At 59.9% G+C, this 17,387-nt stretch overlaps 6 protein-coding genes across 6 annotated transcripts, besides 1 other annotated feature; all 6 read right to left on the bottom strand.

Moving 5' to 3' along the window:
• Positions 1-801: 801 nt before the first annotated feature.
• Positions 802-1,252: a repeat region.
• An 807-nt stretch (positions 1,253-2,059) lies between these two features.
• On the bottom strand, positions 2,060-2,752 carry FESODA (iron superoxide dismutase; the record flags this gene model as incomplete). The annotated part of the gene is made up of 1 exon (XM_010705859.1): positions 2,060-2,752. The coding sequence occupies one exon, from the start codon at positions 2,750-2,752 to the stop codon at positions 2,060-2,062; it is 693 nt and encodes a 230-aa protein (XP_010704161.1).
• Positions 2,753-3,530: 778 nt separating this feature from the next.
• On the bottom strand, positions 3,531-4,814 carry LPMP_080290 (ribosomal protein L2, putative; the record flags this gene model as incomplete). Its single annotated transcript, XM_010705858.1, has 1 exon — positions 3,531-4,814. The coding sequence occupies one exon, from the start codon at positions 4,812-4,814 to the stop codon at positions 3,531-3,533; it is 1,284 nt and encodes a 427-aa protein (XP_010704160.1).
• A 2,878-nt stretch (positions 4,815-7,692) lies between these two features.
• LPMP_080280 (hypothetical protein) lies at positions 7,693-10,272 on the bottom strand (the record flags this gene model as incomplete). The annotated part of the gene is made up of 1 exon (XM_010705857.1): positions 7,693-10,272. One exon carries the CDS (start codon positions 10,270-10,272, stop codon positions 7,693-7,695), a length of 2,580 nt encoding a protein of 859 aa, XP_010704159.1.
• Positions 10,273-11,473: 1,201 nt separating this feature from the next.
• LPMP_080270 (hypothetical protein) lies at positions 11,474-13,501 on the bottom strand (the record flags this gene model as incomplete). The annotated part of the gene is made up of 1 exon (XM_010705856.1): positions 11,474-13,501. The coding sequence occupies one exon, from the start codon at positions 13,499-13,501 to the stop codon at positions 11,474-11,476; it is 2,028 nt and encodes a 675-aa protein (XP_010704158.1).
• A 1,006-nt stretch (positions 13,502-14,507) lies between these two features.
• On the bottom strand, positions 14,508-14,849 carry LPMP_080260 (hypothetical protein; the record flags this gene model as incomplete). Its single annotated transcript, XM_010705855.1, has 1 exon — positions 14,508-14,849. The coding sequence occupies one exon, from the start codon at positions 14,847-14,849 to the stop codon at positions 14,508-14,510; it is 342 nt and encodes a 113-aa protein (XP_010704157.1).
• A 1,108-nt stretch (positions 14,850-15,957) lies between these two features.
• LPMP_080250 (hypothetical protein) lies at positions 15,958-16,746 on the bottom strand (the record flags this gene model as incomplete). The annotated part of the gene is made up of 1 exon (XM_010705854.1): positions 15,958-16,746. The coding sequence occupies one exon, from the start codon at positions 16,744-16,746 to the stop codon at positions 15,958-15,960; it is 789 nt and encodes a 262-aa protein (XP_010704156.1).
• Between the last annotated feature and the right edge of the window lie 641 nt (positions 16,747-17,387).

Raw genomic sequence — 17,387 nt, 5'->3', positions numbered from 1 at the left:
CCCCCCCCCCCACACACAGCGGAGCACTGCACAACGCCAACAGTAGGCACGTGGGGGCGGTTACATCAACACACATGCACAGAGCGACAGGTGCACACACTCTCTTTCACCCTCGGTCGAATACTCAGCCCCTGCTCTCAGATAGCGCGCTCAGTGATGTATATCGGCTCCATGGCGTAAACGTCAACACCGATCCACCAGCCCCCCTTTGCGTGCAGTAGGCGTAGGACTATCAGTGACTTCTCTCCTCCACCTCGCTTGGCCTCCCAAGAGTACTTGCAGGCGTTCTGAGACGCAGACCCAGGAACATCGAAGGGGAGGGAAAGGCCGGAGGGCATGCCGACGTGAACACTCCCACACCTGCTCTGCCATCGCGTGTTTAGCTAACGCGGGATGGGTGGGAGGGGGGGGAAGTGACGTATGCGACAGTACTACACTACTCGGAGCTCCTCTCTCTGGGCCGCTCACTCACCCCCCTCTCTCTCGCGCTAATCACGTGTTGCTAACGATGGTGCATTGCCTCCGGCATCCCTTCCCCCCCTCCCACTAGGGAGGGAGGGGATGGGGGAGTTTGACCACTTTGTTTTCCTGAGAATTCGGTTTCTTATGCTATTCCTTCTCACAGATGAAGCTAGATTGCACGTGCCTACACCGCACACGGCACGCACACGAAATCCTTCACGAGACGTGTAGGGGCAGGGGGATGAGGGGAGGGGGGCTCAGAGGATTCCTGATTTCCTTCAGCGCGCCTATTCCCTCGCAGACAACACACGAGCCCCAACTCCCCAACTCGGCTGCATCCTTCCGGCCTGCCACCAGGCCCACCGACTGGTGCCACGCAACCGTAGACACACGCGCTCCAGCAATGCGCAGACTCCGCCATCGGAGCACGGCCCGCGCCGCAAACACCACCCGCTCCCACTATGCTGGGTGCCACCTGGCGCCTCCCTCGGGGTGATGCACGCCCTCCACACCAGTCGGCAGTGAGGGTCGGGTGAGATGCGTTCGAGCCACGCTGACACGCTGCCCATCATACGGGTGGCCCAAACGTCCGCGCTGCCGATGGCTGCACCAGCGCAACGCCCTCCACGACCCGACAGCCGACATCAGTAGCGCTACATCGCCCTGGCGTCACTACGTCGTCGGCGCCTGGCCTTGTCACCACCAGAGGCGGTTCGGGCTGTAGCAGGCACGGGGGGTGGGGCGGGGGTAGGAGAGAAGGGATGAACCGAAGGAAAGAGAGGCGGTGAGCGCACAAAGATGCTTCACAGGGTGCCGTGGTGAGGCTATTGACAACATGTCCAACACTGCAGATCACCGTACGCGTACAAGGGACAAGAACCCTTGGAAGTGGCAGCAATACGAGATAGAGGGTGTATAGGGCGGTATCATCAGTAAAGGAGAGAGAGAGGTGCTGCTTGTCTGGGTGGTGAACAGCGGTAGGACCCGTATAAGCCAGCAGCTGCGCGCATGACTGCGTGTCTGTGTCTGTGGACCCGCACAGAATAGCGCAACAATGCGGAAAAGAGTGACTCCTCTTCCTCTACGCTCACCCAAAAGAGGCGGTGACAAGGCCGCGAAATTGAGACCCCATGTGCTTCGTGTACTCTCATCGTTGGCTGGACCAGGGGACAGGGGGGGGGGGGGGGGGAACAAGAACATGGAGAAGCTAGTGCCGGTATCCTTGGTGAAGGCGACAGAGGGCGGACGGGGAATGGATATAGATGCTCGTGCGTTGGTGGAAGGTGCAAGAGGAAGGAATGGGGGAGAGCGGGAGCGTAAGGGGCGGGCCGCGCTGACTTCAACTGACCTTCACCCATAGGTTGTGAGAGGAGCGGTGGCTGCGGAGACCATTAGACGAGCCCTCGTTGCATGAACGCCGCTGTCACGACGACCAGCGCGTTCAAAGTTCCTCTCACGGCGTGCGCGTGTGTGTCTGCTGCGATGAGGATTTTCATTCATCACGCCTCTCACATCCTCGCCTGCGCTACTGCCAGACGCGGGTGCGCCTGTCTCGCTCGCCGCGCCCTCCATTTTCTCTACGTGTGCCTGCGCCTCTTTACTTGATAGCCCTACTGTACATCTGGGCGACGTACTCCCAGTTGACAACCTGCCATATCTCCTTCAGATAGTCTGCGCGCCGGTTCTCGAAGTCTTTGTAATAGGCGTGCTCCCACACGTCGGCTGTGAAGACCGGGCGCATGCCAGCAGTCACTGGGCAGCCCGCGTTGCTCGTGTTATCGATCAAAAGCTCTGTTGTCTTGGGGTTGACGCAGAGCCACGTCCAGCCAGAGCCAAAGTTGTTCATGCCTGCCTGCTGAAAAGATGACTTGAAGTCGTCAACGCTTCCAAACTGCTTCGCGATGGCGGCCTCGAGCGGCTTCGGCATGGCCTTGCCACCCGGCACCAGGCATTTCCAGAAGAAAGTGTGGTTGAAGTGCTGAGAGGCCTGGTTGAAGAGAACGGTGTTCGCGGCGATTCCGTTGGTAGTCTTAATGATCTCTTCAATCGGCTTCCCCTCGTAGCCTGTGCCAAGCGTGTTTAGCTTATCCACGTACGCCTTGTGGTGTTTCGTGTAGTGCAGCTCCACTTGCCTGGCGCTGAAGACGGGCTTGATGCCGTCCGCATAGCTGTACTCGAGCTTCGGCAGTTCGGCCGGGTACTGAAGCTCCGGCAGGCTGTGGTAGCTCAGAAAGGAAGCGTGGACGGCGGCGGTGGCCATCACCGTCTTTATGGAGACACGGCGGAGCATCGTAGAGACGAAGAATCTCGGAGAAAATAGAGTGGTGGGGGGGGGGGCGGAGGGAAGCAGCGGAGGCGTGAGATGCGTCCTGTGGGTAGGAAAACGAAAGAGCTTGCCCTGAGCTGTCGAGGGAGGGATGATGGACGAGTGGCCGTTGGCGAGTAGGATGGAAGCGAAAGAGGAGGGAGGTACAGATGAGGTTGTGTTGTCAGCGAGAGTATGCGCTGGTCAGTTTACTCATGCAACGTTCAAATACACACACACACACGCACGCACAATGACCCGCGGGGGGCCCCACGAGCAGCAGTAGAACTCGCACTCAGCTCTGCCGAGGAGATGGGGGAGGGAGAAAGACCGGCGTGTATACACCCGCTTACCTCACGCCCGCGAACTTCCTCAACGGGGAGAAGAGAGGGCAAAGGGCGCCGGTTCTCGGTCAATTTCGAAACGGGCGCGGTGCCTTTCTTCTTTGCTTGGCATGCCTGTGCCTGGTGCCACTCATCAGCCAACAAGACAACAAACCAACACACCCACGTTACACATCCCCACCTCGATCCTGCGCGCACAGACTCGCGCACGCACGCAACCGACTGTTACAACAACACCCACATGAGCGAACCACCAGCGCGCATACACATGAGCACAGGGAAGGGGAACAGCGAATGAAGACACGACGCTCACCTTCGCTTCACGCAAGTCGTACGTTCCCACTGCAGGCCGGCAAACAACACCGCCACAGGACAGCAAACCACTACAGAGGCCTGTCTCCTCCTCCCTGCCTCCCCCACTACCGATACACAGGGTCGCGATTTGCCCAACTGTATGTCTTTGATTTAAGATCTGCTACCGTCTGGTTGCGGTTGTACTGCCGACCACGCAGGATGTACCCGGAGAGCCAATACTTCGTCTTCACGCAGTTGCGCGGGTGAATGCGCCAGTCCAGCGGAGTGAGCAGGTTCGGCGAGCCGCCGTTGCCACCACCGGCCGGGTGACTCGACACTCGCTTCGTCTTGGAATGCACCTTTGGTCGGTGCGGCATGTTCTCCTCGATGCTGCGCTTGCTGAAGTTGCGCTGTTTGTTGTACATGACGCCGGCACGACGGCCAAAGACGGCGTGGCACGTACTGTCGAAGAGGCGCACCTCCTTTGAGGGAAGCAGGAGCGGGACAAGGTTCGGCTCGGACCCACGCAGCACCACGGCCGCCGTTCCGCTCGCCCGGCAGATGACGCCGCCGTGCCCCGGATACATCTCCACCGAGTGCATCTCTTTTCCGTAGGTCACCTCGGTCAGTGACACCGTCTGCCCAACGGTCGGCAAGCACCCCTGGAACGCCTTGTTATAGATAATGCGCGGCAGCTGCTTGTACGTGAGCAGCTCCGCCACGTACGCGCCGTTGGCGTAGAGGAAGAAGCCGAGAAACGTCTTCTTGCGTCGGTTGTGAACGACGCACGCGAGCCACTTGGGGATTCGTTTCTGCGGCTTGTGGTTCACCATTATCCGGTAGCCCCACGAGCGCTCCTCGTCACGCCGATAGTGGCCGAGGAGCACCTTGCTGCCGGGGTTGGTGCCGCTGCGGTGGCCAAAGTAATCGCGACTCGAGAACCCCTTCCAGTCGTAGTAGAGTGGGGTGTAGGACATCATGTTCGCGCCAACCTGGAAGGGTGACCAGATGTCTTTCTGGAGGATGTGCTGTGAGTAGCCGTGATCAGGCGAGCGCACGTACTCCAGCCGCAGTGTCACCGGCGGACCCTCCTTAAAGACACCAAAGTCGTCTGTGTAGCCGTCGTACATTTCTGTGTGCTTCAGCTGCGTGTCTTTCCCCGCCTCCAGCTTCGGCTCAAGGCCGTAGTGCTGACTGCCTTGCTTTCCGATGGGGTTTACGAGCTTCACGCCACGGCGGGGCACGATGAGCGCACTGGCACCGGCTACGATCGATAGAGTAGTTGGCGAAGACAGCGAGGGGCCGGTGGCGGCGGCCGCCACAGAGGACGGCCCCATGCCCGTGAGCTCCGCCGCTGACACAGCCGACACGCCGCCGATGGTGAAGAACTGAAGTTGCCGGCGGAGCATTGAGAGACACAGGCACGGCACAGCACTCACACACACGCGCTGCTACGCTAAAAGGGTTCCGTACGGCGCAGTCACCGCAGGCGATTGGGGGAGGGGCCCACTTTGGGGGGGTAGGGGTGGAGGGCAGCATAGGCGATGAGACAGCAAGCAAACGAGTGGGAAGGTGAGAGAGAAATGCGGCGGGAAGGGAAAAAGGCATGCGTGTGTGCGCATCGACACTGCTGAACGAACGAGGGAGGGGGTGCCAGGGAGCAGCTACACCGTGTGCGCACTCGAGTACTCCAGGGCTCTTCGATACTCGTCCACGCTGTGTGGGGCGAGGAGTGTGGATGAGAAAAGGAAGCCAGGAGGGCGTAGCAATCCGTAAGAATCCATCAACGCACACGTCATTGAGGAAACTGGCAGTACACGATATCGATGTCAGTGAGGGAATAACGACGCCTACGTGCGCTGCAGCTCTACGGCATGCGCGACTCTGTGTGTGTGTGTGGGGAGGGGGGTCGGCTATTGCGTCTCCCCGACTGCGGGCCTCTCCTTCTCTCGCTTTTCCCTTGCCTTTTAGCTGGTCGAGCGGCGTAGAGGCGAGGCGGGGGCGAGAGAGGAAGAAGAGAGGAGAGGAAACAAGGCTGGTCACCACGCTGCAACCTTCACCCCCTCCCTCATTACCACCGCCTTCTCTCGCTCGCTCGCGCACCCTCAACGTCTTCGTGTTTTCCACAGCCTCACAACGTTTCCCCTTTTCATTGATGGAAATTTCCTAAAGACGCGCTCCCCCCCTCCAACGCGCACACACTCCCACCACACGCGCACACAGCCACACACAGACCCGCATACGTACATGCGTCCCGCTGTGCGTTCCGGTCGAGGCAGCTCAAACAGTGGGGATAGTGGATTGGGGAAAGCAAAAAGTGCGAGCGAGCAGTCAGACCAGTGAAAGGTGCGAATCGCGATAGCGGTGGTGGTGGCTGGAACGCGGCGCCCAGAAGAGTGGGTGGCTCTGGTGGAGGGGGGGGGGGGGAATGACAGTATTTGCCTGTAGATGTTTCAGACCTGAAGGGCCATGTGGACGCCTCTACACACAGAGCCCCACCGCGCTCCCCCCTTCCTACTCTCCCTTCGCTATGTGTGTTTTCTCTGTCGCCTTCTGCTGTACGACACACATGGCAAACTCCGTAGAGCCATACGAGGGCACAACTCAAGCTGAGCGAGAGTTGGCCAAAGAAGAGAGCAAGACTGGGAGAGGGAGAGGGAGGGAGGAGGAGGCAGCAATGTGGAACTGGTAGCCACAGAGCGCGATGAAGAGGAAGCCGTGGAGGAAGGTCAGGGCATCATAAACTCGAATACATGCACACAGGCAGCAAACGGAAAGACAGCACAAAGCCACGCAAACATAAGCACATGAAGTCAACGCGAGAACAAGCACGAGACGGAAGAGCGCTAGAGAAGGTTTGTGCTCAGAGAGCGAGAGCGAGCAAGAGAGGCGGCGGCACCCCTCTGCGACACGTAAAGGCTACAAACCCACGCCAGTGACGACTCAAAAGACTCAAACGAGAGAGGGGGAGGGGCAGAAAGAGGGGAGGGGCTGCGTACGAATTTCTCTATAGTGAAAGCGGGGGAGGGAGAGGGAAGGAGAGAGAGATGAGGATGAGAACGGTGATGATAGCGAGAAACAAACGTAAAAGCTGAGGGAAAAAATGGTGAAAAGATGATGATGGCGGAGCCGCCAGTGTAGAAGCAAAGACACCACCACCACCACCACCACCATCGCCATCATCGCCACCGAAGAAACACAGAGAGGGAGACAGCGAGGCAGTGGTAAACGTAGTCTTGAAGCCAGCAAAGGCGACCAACATGGTCTCCAACTAAAAGGGGAGGGGGCGATAAACACGGCGCTACGTGTGGAGCGAGAGAGGAAGAAGGTGGGGAGGGGGGTGGGGGGAGGACGGGGTGAGGGGTGAAGAGACCCGCAGACCCATACGCCCACCTGCAGGCTCCCATCCAAGCACAGAGAGGGAGAGAGGACACCTAAAGCAGGAAAATATGTACGCATAGAGACACGGCAGCACCCACCGTGCGAGTGGGTGGAGGATCCTGTGCTCACTTGACATCCTCCTCTCTGTCCCAGGGATGAGCAGCACTTGATGTGGTCAGCCTCATCTCACCCACGCATTCGCCTTCCCGTTTGGTCCAGAGTGAATAAATATACGTCCATCTTAGGGAGATGGGGGATGTCAGTTTTACGACGAGCAACCGATCAAGAGAAATGGGGAAAGGAGGCCCGTGGGTGTGCGAGCGTGTGCATCCGCAGGGAACTCGATGCGTCTCTGAATACACACCAATCCGGTCAGGAGCGCCACCATCCGACCCCATAACCACAGCCCTCTTCACCTCGCCAGGCGACGGCAGCAGGGAGCAGACAAGTACACAAGCGAAGACGAGAAAGCCGAGGGCCCAAACAGAGAAAAACACTTCCGCCAAGAAAACGAGCACGACACCCGACACAGCAAAGGGCACATATACAAAGCGCGGCACCATCAGCCCTAATACACCGAGCACTGACATGAGGAGCGTCGGCCATGGACTGCTGCCCTCCTACCACGACCTCCGAGCCAAACACACTCCACAGCGACAATGACAAGTAAAATATAAAAAGATAAACGAAGAAACGACTCACCACACATCAGCTGCGACACACAAGAGGAAGGGGGTAAGACGCGGCGACCGCGGCGCAGGCGGAAGCAGGAGACGCCGGTCATAGCCATCACACGAGACAGAGGAACATAAGAGAACACGGCGTCATTGCCTTGACAGGTACCCCATCACCGGCTCGCACTGACTCCCTCACCAGCGTCGCGCATATGCGGGCCGTACGAGGTCGCTACGTGATTCGGATATCAATCGGGGCGTGAATGTCCAAGCCGTGCGCCTGCTGCGTGCAGGCGTGCGAGCAATCTTCCTCCTCCCAGGCCTGCTTGCGCTTCTGATGTGCCGACCACAGCGATGGTGCCGATAGCAGTAAGGCATCACCTTCTGCCGGATGGAGCATCGCAGTGGACGCGTGCCGGGGCGCGAAACCGAGGGCACACTGGGCTGAGTTGTATGCGTTTGCCACCACCAACAGCAGCCGCCAGTATGGCCCGCTCTCGGAAGAGGGAGTCAGCGTCGCTGCGACAGTGGCACTCCTTCCACCGCTCCCAGCGGTCGCTGCTGAGGTCGGCGTCGTTATCTCCGTCACCGCACTTCTGCTCGAAGTTCTATGCGACAGTTCAGCTGGTTGGCGCGTCGGCACGCGATCACTGTCAGAATCGCACGAGAGAGTGGTTACAGCGCCAGTCATGGCTTTTTTCGATGAGCGTAGCAGCCTGGACGACTGTCGACGCGTCTGCAGCAACGCCGCGCGCGTGGCCGCCTTGTCTGTCGACGAGAGACTTGCCAAGACGCAAGATGGCGGAAAAGTCTGAAGGTTCTGGTGTTCTTGTGGCTGCTGCGGAATGAGGGTGGCGCTACGCTCAGCGTGTATTGGCGAGGATTCCGGGATGGACGTTGGCGTGGCGGCTCCATCCACCGTTGCCGTAGCACCTTGAGAGTTCGGGTAGAGGTAGTAGTACACGCCCTGAGACCCGCCAGACACCACAGAGGATCGGCGCTGACGGCGGATGTGTTCCTCAACGTCGGCGAGGCCATCTCGTCGCCAGTCTTCGATTGATTTGATGCGCGTTGCAATCAGCGCCTCCGCCGCAGTCGCAAGAGCGGCAGCCGCTGTGCCGTCGCTGTGTTGAGCGGCCACAGACACGTCCGTGGCCGCTTCACATAGGCGATCGACAATGAGGGAAGAGGGGTCCTTTACATCAGTTGGCTTTGTGCTCGCCTCAATAGGCGATGCAGCCTTCAGAATCGGGCTACCGTTGCTACACGAACACTGCGCCGGAACGCGGAGCTTCAGCTGCACCAGCTCAGCATCGCCGCTCATCAGCGCAGGAGTAGCAGCCATGAGAGGCACCACCTGCGCGTCTGGGTCAGGCAGCGACCTCCACGGAGCCGCGTCGACCCTTTCCACGGCGTACATAGCCTGTACATAAGAAGTGATCGTGAGCGGCGCCTCGCCCGCTTTGTCAGCAGCCGCGCTGCAGATCGCACCGTCACTCAGCGCTCGCGAGGTCGGCAGGCGCCGAAGCGCGCAAGCAACATCGTTGTCTTGACCAGATACTGATGCCACGTCCGCATCGCTACCACCTCCGCCTCCACCGCTGATGGTCGATTCGGTTCTCGGTGTTAGCTGGTGTATGTAGACGACATTATAGTAGCTGCGTTCCGGGGCCAGGGCGAACGGCGACGACGTCTCGTGTTTCCGCAACGTACATCCGTCTTCTTCGGCGTGCGGCGTTGTGCTGTTCGATGCCGCCGCAGAGGCAGCGCCGGTTCTGCGGTCCAGCACAACGCGAAGTGCATCCAGAGCCCGGCGTTCAACCTGGAGCGACAGCGGTGATGCGGCCACGGGCGCGCGTGCCGACAGCGGCACCGCCCCTCCTGCTGTTATCACCGGCGATGCGAGGCCGCCATCCTCTCTCTCCTTCGCGCCAGAGAAGGTGCTGTACGGCAGAGCGCCATCGTCGTCCGTGTCCTTCGATGCCTCGGCCGCGATCATGCAGCGGTGGTACGGAGTAGTGATGGCGGCGTTGCTAAGGTCATACAGCGGGGCACCACGGCCCCAGTGCTGCAGTGCGCGTAGCTGACCGTCTTCCTCGCAGTCGTCGTTCCGACCAGCTGCGACGGTGTCCGAAGTTTCGCTTGTGAAGGCAGACTGTAGAAACTGCTGGTTGTGCGGGGGCCGTTTGGCGAGTACGCGCAGGAAGTTCGCCTCCGCCGCGGCACAGAGTGTCATGACAGCGGCGTCGCTCTGCCGCAGGTGCGCAAGAGTGCACCCGCTGGCGTCCTCCTCAGTGCTGTTCTCCACCTCCTTGATGATGCGCTCTGAACTCTTCTCTCTTCTCATCGAGGTGTTGCTGTCTTCCCCAACCCCCAGCGTCGGCGGCCGTTGATCTCGGTGCTGCTTCTCCTTCGTGTTGCTGCTGCTGCCCAGAGAACTCGATGGACTTCTATCTTTTGGAGGTGTTTGGGGGCCCGACGATGTAGCGCACCCCGGTGCCGCAGGGCTGCTCCCGGACTCACCACCGGAAGTTTGCTGGGAGACTCTTTGCGGACGCAGAGCCTTCGCTACGAGTTTGCCAACATGTGGGCTCGACTCGCATCGTGGTGGTTGCTTGGCGAAGCAGTGCTGTTGCTCCGCGGAGTTGGCGTCAAGGTCTTCCACCTCCTTCATCGCCGCCTGCGTGATGGCGAGGATAGCCGCGCCAAGGGTGCGAATGCGGCTGCAAAGTGCATCTCGCAGGGCAGTTGGATTCGTGTTGTAAGCGCTGCTGGGGCGCCGCTCGCCTTGCGCCAGGAATGGTGCCGACATGAATAAGCTGCTGTCGCAGAGAGGGGGGGAGAAAGAGGGAGGGGGGCGTTCAGCTTAGCGAGCTCAACGATGAGAAGAAGAGGGTGTGGGCGGACAGGAGAGCGAGAGGGGAGGGCCACCCCAACGACCACACCAGACGGGTCCAACACCGCTGCCGAATTTTCTTCTTTGGCTTCCGCCTTTGCCAAATGCGCAGGAGACACGCGTGAGAGGTGAGAGAGGCGACGCGTCAGGTGCAGGTGCGCCGCGAGGCCGTCTTGACTGGGCCCCCAAGAAAAAAACGGGAGAAAGACGAGAAGAGGTGAAGCGCACGTCCAACACGGGTGCCGCAACACACACACACACACCGCCTCTGCATAAAAGAGCAAAATGACTGCGCGCGCTCTCTCTCGGTGTGGGTGTGGCGGCTTCGCTTGCTGCGGCGCTGGTTCGCTCCCCGTGCTTCAGAAGGGGAAAGCGGACACTCAACGCGGGCGGCTATCAAGAGAACTACGCAGCACGTGGTGGGAGAGGTGAGTCGGTACGAAACACATCAAACAAGAGGAAAGAATGGAGGGATTCATCGGAGAGAAGGGGAGGGAGGCATGGGCGGCTGGCAGCGTCATGGTGAACGGCGGATATACCGTTATCTGCACATGTCCACTATACCGAGCCGTGACAGTCTTCACTATCGTCAGTGTTACTGACGATAGTGGAGAGGAGAGGGAGAAGAGACCGCAAGAAGCGCGATCAGGGCTTTGCGCACTGTTCACTCACCCGCGTTCATCCTCGCATGGCATTGTCTTCTTGACGCAGCTCCCCCATCTTTAGACTGTACTGTGTGTGGGCTGAGGGAAGAAAGAGAGAGCGAGCGAGCGAGTAGGTTTACAATCTGTGCTCTTGTCTGATCCGTAGAAGTGGCTCATAGTGAGTGCCTTACCTCCTTTCTGGGTTTCCTCGTGTACTTCACCAGCAGTCGGAGCCTTGGTGCTTGTGGTGTACCCACCGGTTAGTCCCTCCTCCACAATCACAGCTGCTACCTTGTTACAAACACCTCTACAGTTCCTCCTCAGCAGCGACATCGCACCAGAATAGTTGGAGGCGGGCTCGCGGAAAGGACAGATTCGACTAGAGCGCGCGAAGCAAATCAGAGGCATGTTTGCTTGATCGTGAGAGAACCTTCAAAGGCTCCTCAAAGACGACACCGCCAGCATCCCCATCATCAGCCTCTTGTTTGTTCTCGCGCACACAGGTGTCGGCGAATCACCTCCACCGCCTCCTTCTTCTTCGCATGGAGCGCTTCCAGGTCTAGCAGGCGTTGCAGTCGCTGAGCTCGATCCAGACTGAACGTGACAGCGCCTCGAACTGCGCTAAGCGAAGAGACGCAGGCAGCCCCGCCCAGCTGCATGTCATCCTCATCTGCATCTTCGGTGGCGCCGTTCTTCACCACTCGCCCAGCCCGTGGTGCCGTGCAAGTCTCGTCATCATCCTCACACTCCGCGGGCGGTGGCAGTTGGCGTTTCTGCGAGACCTCGCGCGCGTAGGCCAGCGCGCGCTCGCGGCGTTGTCGTGCTTGCTTAGTCTGTCTCCGAGTCGCAGCCGCTACCGCGAAGGGGGCAACAGCTGGCGATGCCCGGGGAGGTGCTGGCGACGGCGATGGCACCGCTTTCGGGCTCTTGGAGTTGGTGCTCTCCTCCTCTGAGCAAGACAGGGGGAGCTCGTCGCTGTTGACTACAGCAGTCGGCAGCTGTGACAGTGGGGTGGACGCCCGTGGCGGCTTCGACTTCACGTGCCGTGGAGGGGTTCCTTGTGGTGGCGGGGCTGAACGAGTGGCTCCTCTCCGCGTCTGCCTATGATGCTCAATAGGCTCTGCAGACGCCGAGTGTGACGCTAACGTGCAAGTAGTCGCGGTAGTTGTAGTCGTTGCACTTGTGTCTGATGAGGACGATCGCGCTGATGAAAGACCTCGCTTTCTGCCAGCATCTGCAGAGGGGGAGACCGGGGTGGTGGTGATGGTGCCGGGGTCGCCCTCATCCTCGCACGCGCGCGAGCCCACACCTGCAAGTGAGGCACGCGCCACCTCCATCGCCCGCTTCGCGTACGCTTTGGCTCTTTCGCGTTTCTCTCGCGCAGCCCGCTGCTCATCCGTGTCGCTGGGCCCCAACCCGCCAAACTTTCGCGCTGCTACGTCTGCCATAAGCGCCTTGTACGCCTTGAGTGAATGCGGTTTGTGAGTCACTGACTTGTTGCCATCCGAAGTGCTACGCGACGCCGCTGCCGCCGCGTACCGACCTGCATTTAAACTCGTTGCCGGTGGTGACAAAGCTTTCACCAGCTGGGAGTGCTGTGGGTGGCCTGGAGATGCAGCAGTAACCGTCAGCGCCGGTCGATGGTGCTTCATCGGTGGCCCAAAGAGGTGATTTGGCTGTGGTACGGAGAACAGCTCACCTCGGTCTGGCCTAGTAGAAAGCGGCGGCGGTGTCAACGAGACCGCAGCTGCCTTGGCGGGGCTCTGTATGTGCGGCGACGCCATTGATGGGCCCAGCGAAGACAACGCCGTAGACGAACGCCGTCGAAGGCCTGTGCCGTGTTGAAGGGGCAACCACGACGGGCTGATCGTTTCGGTGATGCCGTTCCTCGGCGCAGCAAAGGAACCGGCAGCTATGGCGGCGGCAGCGGATGGAGCAAGAATGCACTTCACCGCCACCCTCTCCTCAGGAGCCGCTGGTGTGGGAGAACGAGATGTACGAGAACCGCGATGCAGCCCAGGAGTTGGGGAGGACGTGGGCGTGCTCTCCTGCGGAAGCAACGGCAAGGGAAGGCGGGTCTGTTCACTCGGGGCCACGATGCGAATCCGCTCTGGCGTCTTTGCGTTGTGTTTTCCGGCTGCAACTACTGTCTGCGCTGCGGGTGCGGAGAAGACGGTCGCGGTACCCATCGCTTCAGGAGGTGCCCTTTTCCGTGAAGGAGGGAGCGGTGCTAATATGCCTGGCTTGGGCTGCACGGTGGAGGCAGCGTCGGCCGCCCTTGCCAGCGCGCCAGCTACGCCGAGGTGTGCGTTGGCCCCACCCTTGCCGACCACCTCCGTGCGATTCGCAAAGCGTTTCTGAAATGCTGACAAAGGGCCAGGCGCCAACGCGGCGCCACCACTGCTGGCCGCTGACAGCGACGCCTGTGTCGACGACGCTGGCAGTGGCGGTGGTGGGCCCCACACCGCCAGGTCATGTCTTTTCCCCTGTCGCGGTGGCATTACGGAAGGCACGGAGGGGAAGGGAATTTCGGTAATGAGGGAAGAGGAAGCGAAATACCGTGAGGAGCGCTGCTGTGGCACATGACTGTGAGGCCATGCCAGTACGTCTGTCTCTCGGATTGCCGCTGGAAGCTATACAAGAAGCCGTGCGCACGCAACAGCTGAGGTTGTCGGAAAGGGGGGGGGGACGAGAGCTGCCCGTCAAGGTGACTGTGGTGAGACGCACAAACGACACAGAGAGAGAGAGAGCAACGCGGAGTCGGCATGAAGGAGCGATAGAGACGGGGAGAGCCGAACGTGGTTCCCACCATGGCCACCGTCATGGGCGGCGTGAAGGCATCACGTGCCCGTTGCGTGGCGGTGCAGAGGATGTATGGGGAGAGGGGTGGGGGGTGGGGGGGCCTATGGCCTGATGCGCGCTTGTCGAGAACGTGTCTACTGGAGAGAGGAGGGAAGAGGCGCATGCGTGGTTGGGCAGTAGTTCTGCATGAGGTGGACAGCCCAGTTATGGGTGGTGGCCCCAGAAGTCACCGCTGTCTGGGGTTAGAGTGACACTCGAGTCCGCCCTCATCACTCCTACCCACTTTTCACCCCTCACCACGTCACACGGCGCGTCTGCTCGTGGCTTGTGTTGCTGCATCCTAACGGGGACACACACACACACACATACGTACGCACACAGCGACAGATGCACAAATGGGGAGAGACGGAGAAGAGCCGCCCCGCGATGGAGTACGCGGCGGGCGCTATTCGTGCAACTTCAGTCCTTCACCCAGCAAGAAGAGTGGGGGGTGCGTGTGCGTGTGCGTGTGCGTGCGCTTTGGTAGAGGAGGGAGAAGAGTGCAGCACGAGCATGTACGTCGAGTCGATTTCGGTGTCGTGCAGGCACCATCAAGTGCCTTCACAGGACACCACCCAGCACGTTCTCAGAGATGTAAAACAGAGACACGGTAACGCGCGTGGCGATGGGATGCACAACCGCTCCAAGCAGTCCCCCGTCCTCAGCCTACATGTTCTGGATGAGACACATCTTCATGGCCGACTCCAGCCGCGCCACACTGCGCGTCTGCTCTACATTTTGCAGCTCAAGACGCCGCACCTGCGCGTCACGGGAGCGGATGTCGCCACCCCAACTGCGCTCGCCAGCCTTGAGCATCTCCCGGCACTCGTGAAAGGCCCTATCGGACATCTGCTGGCAACTGCGCTGCGTTGTAAGAAGAGTGCTGCGGATGGACGTGGCGTACCACCAGTACGTGAAGGCGCAGAGCACGCCAGTGCCGACGGTCGCGCCGAGTGTTGGGTACCGTTTCAGAGGCTTTACCATCGTCTCCATGAGAAGGCTGTTCATGAGTGGCGGTGATACGATCGGGTGAGGGTGGTAGAGGTGGTGGCGGCGGAGGGAGACGCGTCTTTAGAGATTGTGATGTGGGCGGTGGTGGAGGGCCTTTCCCTAGTACTGATTGTGGGAGGAGGGTATGTGGGAGAGGAAACCGGGAGGACACAACAGAATGAAGTCATGTAGACGCGTCCACCAACATGGGGTGGGATGGAGAGAGCGGAGAGGGCAAGTGCGTCGCTGAGTAGAGCTCGAAGGGATGGGGAAAGAGAGGAGGGAGGGAGTGACCACCCACACCACCAGAGCCACTTGCACAGACTCTTTGCCGCAGATTTGTGCACGAGAGCAGGCACTGAGCGATTCGCGCCTTTGTAGGATCGGCAGAGGAAATTTGCCGTGCCGTTTTTCAGGTAGAGAGGCGAACCGCCTCCCCTCCCCCGCCCCGCTATTCACTGCCGCCGCCGCCGCCCCAATCCTCCGTTACGCACGACTGAGAGCCGCATTCCTCTTCTTCACGCCAACAGGGAAGAGTAGAGGGCGGGGGGGGGGGGGGGGGGGAAGCGGCGATGGAGGGGAGAGAGAGAGAAAAGGAGCGCGCAAGAGGCCTCCACAAGGGGAGTGTAGGGGATGAGCAGGACTGGAGAAACGTCCTTATCGGTGCAACCACGAGCGAAAGACAACGACACAGGGACCTACAGTAAGATGATACCACCATCATCATCGACAGAGCTGATGACTCAGCCAACAACGACAACGCACACACACACACACACACACGCACACACACGTACGGCTACATGCTCGCGGAGACGCTGCTCACACGAAGGAGAGAGAGAGAGAGAGGAGAGGGGGAGAGGTAGAGGAGCGGTGGCATGACGTGGGTAACGTGCAACCGTGAAAGAAGGTGCGACAAGGTGTCATGGAGTCGATGACTGTGGCGACCGCTGGCATGCGCGTATGCATACACGCAGAAGTGCAGACACCAGTACACAAGGACATCTCCAGTTTTGAACGTGCTGCCATGCTATTCTTTTCAACTTTTTACTAGTCCAATACCAAGCAGCCAACAGGTACTCATCGACTCCAGCTAACCACCCTGTGCTCTCGCCCAGCTGCCCACTCAGAAGAGCTTGATCTTGCGAGCCTTGCGCTGCTTGACGGGTCCCTTGCGCTTCGCCGAACCGTCGCTAGTACTGCTTGTCATGGCCGACGTCGCGAGCACCTCAACACCGTCCCAGCCCTCCTCGGACTTGTCCTGCAGCTCTGGAGGACCGGCCTCGTACTTACGAAAAAGATATTCGATAGTGTACTTCCACCGCTCCTCCGCGTAGCTCTGCTTCTCCAACAACTTCTTGTAAGCGTGCGGGGTCTTGGGGATCTCTTCATGGATGCTGTGGTTCACCACTGGCAGCCCCAGCAGTTTGTATGCTTCCTTCGTCGCGTAGATGGCATACCGTTGCGGCAGCAGCTCTTCACGCGCAAAGTTGCGGTCCACGTACACGGTCTCGTACTGCCGGCCAAACCAAGCAAGCCGCTCCTCGTCCCAGAGGTTGACTAAAAAAATAAGCGGAATCATTATGCTCGGAATCTCGTGGGCCTCCCCAATCTCGAGCAGTGGGCGGTGCTTGATGTGATCGGGATAGGGAGTGACGGTGTAGCGCAGGTCATACTCTCCCCCACGGTGCGGGCTCATTGGGTAGCGAGTCTCATTCTCCTTCATACGTAGCGCGTAGGTGGACAGCGCCATGCGCTTCCAATACGGCGTCCGGGCGAGACGGTCGCTGTACCCTATGGACACACCGTATGAGCCGCCAACCTCGCCCCCGGGTGGTGGCGGCATAGTGACCTTGACGTCGTGACGTGGCGGTGGCACCCACGGTGCCACCAATATGCAGGCGGAGCGTCGCATGACGGGGGCCAATGGTGAAACGCAGAGGCAGGTGAAAGGAAAGCAAAAGTGAAGCGGCAAGATGGGGGGGGGGGGGCGGGGGGCGGAGCACCTTTGGCAGCTGCTGCGTACCCGCGGGTGTCTATGCGTGTTTTTGTCAGCGTTACAATGCCGGCAGCCCGTGACGGAGGGGATGCACTTCACGTCTCAGGCCTCCGATACGCCGAGGCACAAGCGCAGTGGCCCGCTGAGAGAGGCGGTATGGGGTTGGGGGGGGGGAGTACAACAGTCGTGGAGGAAGAGGGACAGTTCTGAAGACGCATCAGTGTTTCACGAACCGTGAATTCAGCAGTAATGATGATCTGAGGGAGAGCGACGACGGGGAGCTGCGTACAGCCGTGCACAGCATACGTGTCTGTGAGCAAGCCGGTGGCGAGGCGCTACATCTCCGCGGTCTATCACTCCAGGTGCAACGCTAGCCTGAGAGAACTCGATCGCGATGCACAAATCGATGTATCCGAGTCCACCTGCACGTCTGCAGCCGACGTTGAGGTGCGACGAAGTTCGCACGCGTGATGCGCAGATGCATGCGAACACACACACACACACGTATGGAGGGGTGCACGATCTTCTCTTTGCGTATTCGATTTTTTTTTTGGGGG

Source organism: Leishmania panamensis (genome assembly GCF_000755165.1).
Source record: "Leishmania panamensis strain MHOM/PA/94/PSC-1 chromosome 8 sequence".
Classification (NCBI taxonomy): Eukaryota; Euglenozoa; class Kinetoplastea; order Trypanosomatida; family Trypanosomatidae; genus Leishmania; species Leishmania panamensis.
The sequence above is the reverse complement of the archived record's forward strand: the minus strand, read 5'-3'. Positions and strand labels throughout refer to the sequence as shown.